The sequence below is a fragment of the Vollenhovia emeryi genome, unplaced genomic scaffold, assembly GCF_000949405.1.
Source record: "Vollenhovia emeryi isolate VEMERY1.0 unplaced genomic scaffold, V.emery_V1.0 DF939949.1, whole genome shotgun sequence".
Classification (NCBI taxonomy): Eukaryota; Metazoa; Arthropoda; class Insecta; order Hymenoptera; family Formicidae; genus Vollenhovia; species Vollenhovia emeryi.
The window spans coordinates 9,767-15,621 of NW_011966417.1; the positions used below are offsets into that span (position 1 = coordinate 9,767).

Sequence of the window (5,855 nt, forward strand, 5' to 3'; positions counted from 1 at the left end):
AAACATTCCTACAAATCTTACTGCAGCAGCCCTTAAAACATGCGTGACACTTTCGGCGCCACGGAGTGATAACTCACGGTAATAAAAGTCGCCGCCGCGGCCCGCCTAGCGTCGCGGACCTTCCCCTCCCCCGCACCACGGTTAGGGCCGCCGCGTAGGGCCCATACGGTAAGGATCGCCGTACCCCCTCCCCGCGGTTAGGGTCACCGCCGTACCTCCCCCCCTCCCCCGCGGTTAGGTCCGCCCGGTTCCCCCTCCCCCGCGGTTAGGTCCGCCATACCCTCCTCGAAAGCGGTAATTATCATTGTCACATCGATCGCGACTTACAAGACCTTTTAACACGTTTTTGGAGACAGGAAGAGATACCGAATTCGACCGCGAAATCACTGAGCCCTGCTGATGCTGACTGCGAAGATCAGTTTAGTTCCACCGTTTCGCGAGATCAGAACGGTCGATATTTAGTTCGTCTTCCTTTGAAATCCCCGGCTACCTTATTAGGCGATTCATTCAAATCGCTCTCCGATGCTTGGCGCGACTTCGTAAACGAATTGAAAGGGAACCATCCTTACGCAAGCTATATACAGACTTTCTGCTAGAGTATCAATCGCTAGGCCATATGGTACCGGTACCAGAATCTGAGATTAACGACTCTCCCATCTTTTATCTGCCTCATCACGGTGTCCTACGCGATAGTAGTCAAACAACCAAACTACGCGTCGTATTTAACGGGTCGAGTTCGTCAACGAGTGGAGTGTCCCTCAACGACATTTTGCACGCGGGAGTCAAATTACAGACAGACATCCTTGATGTATTGCTATGGTTTCGGTCACATAAAATCGTCTTTTCATCCGACATAACGAAAATGTATCGACAGATAGTGGTCCACCCAAGTGATCGAAATCTGCAACGCATCTTCTGGTACGACTCGAATGAGCAATTACGGCCATACCAATTAACTACTGTGACCTACGGGTTGAATTGTGCTCCCTTTTTGGCTCTTCGTGTACTTCAACAACTTATCTCGGACGAAGGTCATCGGTTTCCGAAAGCCATACCATCGTTAACCAAGGGGAGGTACGTTGACGACATTTTTGGCGGAGCCGAATCACTAGATGAAGCGAAAGCAATAATGTCTCAGCTATGTCAACTCTGCATGGCGGGCGGCTTTCCTTTACAAAAGTGGAACAGCAATTCGCCAGAGTTGCTGAGTCACTTATCATTGCCGTCCAATAACAACGCGTCTACTGTGGAGTTGGACTCCTAGCTCTCAAATTAAAGTCCTCGGTTTGTGTTGGCACCCGCCATCAGACGTATTCAAATTCAAACCAGTTTTATCGTCCGCTCGAATTATCACGAAAAGATCCGTTCTCTCCGAAATAGCGCAGCTCTATGACCCCTTGGGCCTTATCGCCCCGGTTGTGATTCGAGCGAAGATATTCATTCAAAATCTCTGGCTAATTAAAGTAGGGTGGGACACTCCCTTGCCAATCGAATTACAAAATCAATGGATCACTTTCCAAGAACAACTACCCGCGTTAAACAATGTTAGCATTCCGCGATGGCTTTCGATTTCTTCAACCGCACGTTCCGTGGAGCTCCACGGATTCTCCGATGCCTCCCAGCTTGCCATGGCGGCGGTAATTTATACTAGAGTCGAAACGCAGGATCGCGGAATTCAGGTTAACATCATCGCGGCCTAAACAAAAGTGGCGCCTCTAAAGAAACTCACTATACCCCGACTTGAATTGAACGCGACTCTAATGCTTGCGCGACTGAGCGAAAAGGTGCAAGACGTCCTCAATCTCAGAGAGTCTCCGATTATTCTCTGGGCAGATTCGTCGGTAGCTCTTACCTGGGTCTCTTCCCACCCGGCAAAGTGGAAGAATTACGTTCGCAATCGGGTGACAGCCGTCCAAGAACTGCTGCCCACCGCCACCTGGCGCTTCGTGCCAGGGAAGGAAAATCCCGCAGATTGCGCAACAAGAGGACTAAGCGCGCAGGAGATTGAAAACCATTCACTCTGGTGGCGCGGGCCACCGTGGTTAAGTCAAACAACTACCGAATGGCCGAAATGGAGTGAGAGGAAATCATCTAACGTCGACATGGAGGAGAAGCCGAATCACGCTCTAACCTCTCGTTGCGATGATCAAGAACCTCCCTGGGATCTCTTAACGAAATACTCATCGCTCACAACACTATTACGAGTGACTGCGACTTGCAAGCGCGCCGTTAGGCGTTTTAGGCAACTTCCAGCAGAATCGATTTCAGAGCATCTTACTCCGGCTGAACTGCACGAGAGCTCTCTATTTTGGGCCTTCCACGTTCAGCAGTACTATTTTCAACACGAACGGAGAGTCATAGCGAAGGGAGGACGCTTATCAAAATCAAGCCCTATCTTAAAACTCACTCCATTCCTGGATGAGTCCGGACTCATGAGAGTGGGCGGGCGACTTCAAAACTCACAATTACCAGCCGACGTGAAACACCCGATCATACTACCTCGCCAATCTCCGCTCACCTCTCTAATCATCTCGGATGCTCATAAGAGGACCTTACACGGTGGAACTCAAGTGACGCTGGCTTACGTTCGCCAAAAGTATTGGATCATCGGGGGACGAACACCAGTCCGATCCTTTATTTTAAAATGCGTCACATGTGCTCGATACCGACAAAATCGAGCTCGACAGCTGATGGGTCAGCTCCCAAAATCAAGAGTCACTCCTTCCCGTCCATTTCTGGTTTCAGGAGTTGATTATGCTGGACCCATAAGTATAAAAACTTGGCGAGGGCGGGCGGCCAAAATATACAAGGGATACCTGGCGATCTTCGTGTGCTTCTCCACCTCCGCTGTCCACATCGAAGTGGTAACAGATTAACCATCGACCAGATCTCTTCTACCAGAAATCGTCAGCCAGCGCTCTTAAGCAGTTTGACCAAGCCACAGCTATACATCTAGGTACCTTGGTCGTACCTCTGTTCCCAGATCTCTGTTCTCAATAAAACTCATTTACCAAAAGGAAACTATTGAAATTCTAACCTCCTTTGCCTGCTTCGAGACTTAAAATTTTCTTTAATACCTATCCCGAGGAATCGTTATGATTGTCGCTGCCGATCGTGTGGCCCCATCCCGAAAAGTAGCAATTCCTTCGGTTTGCCAAATAAAAATTTCCCTTGATGCCTACAAAAGGCGGATTTCGAGTGCATGAGAAGAGATTAAAGTTTCAGATCAAAAAGGCTCTTGATTCATACCAAGATCCCTTTCCCTTCTACGAACAATTAGCAAAATTGTTGAATAAAAGAAATAACTCAGCATCAGCAACTCAGCTCAACCCTTCTGGATGCTCCTACCCTTCTCTCAGTGAAATTCAAATAACCCTTAATTTTCCTCAATAGAGACATAGAGTATAGGATTACCTTGATAAGAAAGCCGACCCGGTAACAACGTAACATTAGTTAGTACGAATTCATTCTTCGTATAGTAAGCATCGCGAAATTAAAGTTTTGTGTAAAGTGGATTAAACATCTTGAGGTAGTTCTTCCGTAAAATCAGTTATGTGAGAATTGTTTCAAATTTTTACTTATATTATGTATTAATCGTAGATGTATTCTTTAGAACATTATAATAATTGAGTGCTGGTTTCTGTCTGGATAAAACTTAGAGCATATTACTTTCGTGAAACAACTACCTTAAGGTAAGCAAATTTTAATTTTTACACACTTTGATCCGACCCGCGGATTAACGTAAGCTAATCTATTATATATTTTCATAGCCTCCGCTTTCTCCAGCCCTATCGTTCCCGCATAATGAAACCTCCAAGCAATAACGTCCAGGAGGAAGGTCCCATCGATGGAATGAAATCGCAGGACCACGAGGACCGATACCACCTACTCCTGCGGAGCAGTTGTCTCACGAAAATCATCGACGGGTCAATTTACGTAGCAAGAGTTTCCCCATGGTATAAAATGTGCGAGGAGTGCTATTCCGCGAGACCGATTAGAGGGGCAAACCCATATGTCAGAAAAACGGAATACCACTCTATCACTTCACGTTTATACCAATTATCGTGGGAGGAAAAAGTGTGTTGTGTGCGGTGTAAGCGGGAATTGGTGAGCGTGAAAAGGGCGATACATTGTAGACAGTGTATCGAAAAATATTTAGAGAGCGAAGACTATTTTATAATACGAAACAACGTAAACATGAACTGCGAGATGGAAACAATAAAACGTTATTAAATAAAATACTCTTCGCTCTCTAAATATTCCTCGATACACTGTCTACAGAATATGGTTACCTAACGCTACGCAACGGTCTGTATTCTGCATTGAACTTATAGTTTAATGGTATTCTATTTCTACGATGTTTATATCGTCGATAGTGTGAGTTGGTGTGATTTTGACACCCCCATGGTATTAGTAGTATCTGCTCGACTGTAGCAACAAGCGGCACGCCGTCACGAGCTCAGCGTGTGCAATAAATAGTTAGCCACCAAAGTGACCGTGTCCGATCATTTCCTCTATCAATACGTGCGTAGCACCGGTCCTCACTTGAGGACACCAAACAACGGACAATTAGCAAAATTGTTGCATAAAAAAAATAACTCAGCATCAGCAACTCAGCTCATCCCTTCTGGATGCTCCTATCCTTCTCTCAGTGAAATTCAAATAACCCTTAATTTTCCTCAATACAAAAATATTCCTAAGGGCGATCCACGGAGGTTCGCCTATAAAATTCGTCATCTATTCGGAGACGGATTTCCAATAGAACTCCCTAAAAAATATCCTATCCTCTCTTCACCCGATACTCCATAACTCTTTACACAATCTATCTCCATCCCCGGGTAAAGTGCTTTAAGTGCATTGACCCAAGAAGGAGAACCTTTAAGACAATAATAAAATGTAACAGGATTCTACAACCCGAAGAAACTCTTGGACTCATTGGATTGTGGAACACCCAACCTCAATATAACAACTATATCATTATTGGATATCGAAGAATGTAATATACCCGTAATTCAACCACATGTACAAGAAACAAATATTCAACTGTTACAATTGCCAAAATTCGAATCAACAAAGGTCATACAATGTAAAATTTCTGTTGCTAGAACAATTTATTATTGCGGAATACATTCGCATATTTCAACCGTAACAAATGCGTAAGCAGAATACATACTTGATACAACTTTAGATCAATGTAAAAGTGTGTATAAGTCAGGAAGTCTAGTTTTAAATGTTAACAATATCATAAACGGATTGAAAGTAAATTATACAACATCGCGACCAATAACTTTAGCAGGATCCATAACAACAGATGGACAATGTATCGGAACTCAATATTCGGATCCATATGGGACTTGGCAAAATGTAGTTGTGCAAGGACTAATTACAATAAGTCTAAATTCTTATCAAGCAACTATTAACATTGAAACAAATAAAATGTATTTAAAAACAGGAACTACACTCGACAGCAAAATTAAAGGATCACTAAAATATTGCCGAAAAATTGTCGATTTTTTAAGTGCTATAACTTCGTGAAACAAAATCGTACGACAATGTTTCTGGGCTCATTTTAAAGGGCGAAGCCTCCACTTTCGCTTTCCTAAGTTGATTTTCCTCGAAGATGCTTTTACACTAGGAAGCAAGGTGGAAATTTAAAAAAGGATTCAAACTTCGAAAATTTCGCGAACTCAAACGACTCTACGGAGTTGCAAAAATTTATTTCGCGGCTCACATTAGCATAAATTTGAAGATTGAAGCCTACTCTTTAAAATGAGATGTCGAACATTGACCTACGATTTTTTTTCGCCGTTTTGTGGCATTTTGAACGTTTTTCGACAAAAGTGCTCTTGTTACGT

At 44.0% G+C, this 5,855-nt stretch overlaps 1 protein-coding gene across 1 annotated transcript; it reads left to right on the forward strand.

Annotated features, from left to right (window-relative positions):
- The first annotated feature begins 1,760 nt into the window (after positions 1-1,760).
- Positions 1,761-2,876, forward strand: LOC105556535. The gene has a single exon (XM_012003632.1). The coding sequence runs from the start codon at positions 1,761-1,763 to the stop codon at positions 2,874-2,876; it is 1,116 nt and encodes a 371-aa protein (XP_011859022.1).
- The last annotated feature ends 2,979 nt before the right edge of the window (positions 2,877-5,855 follow it).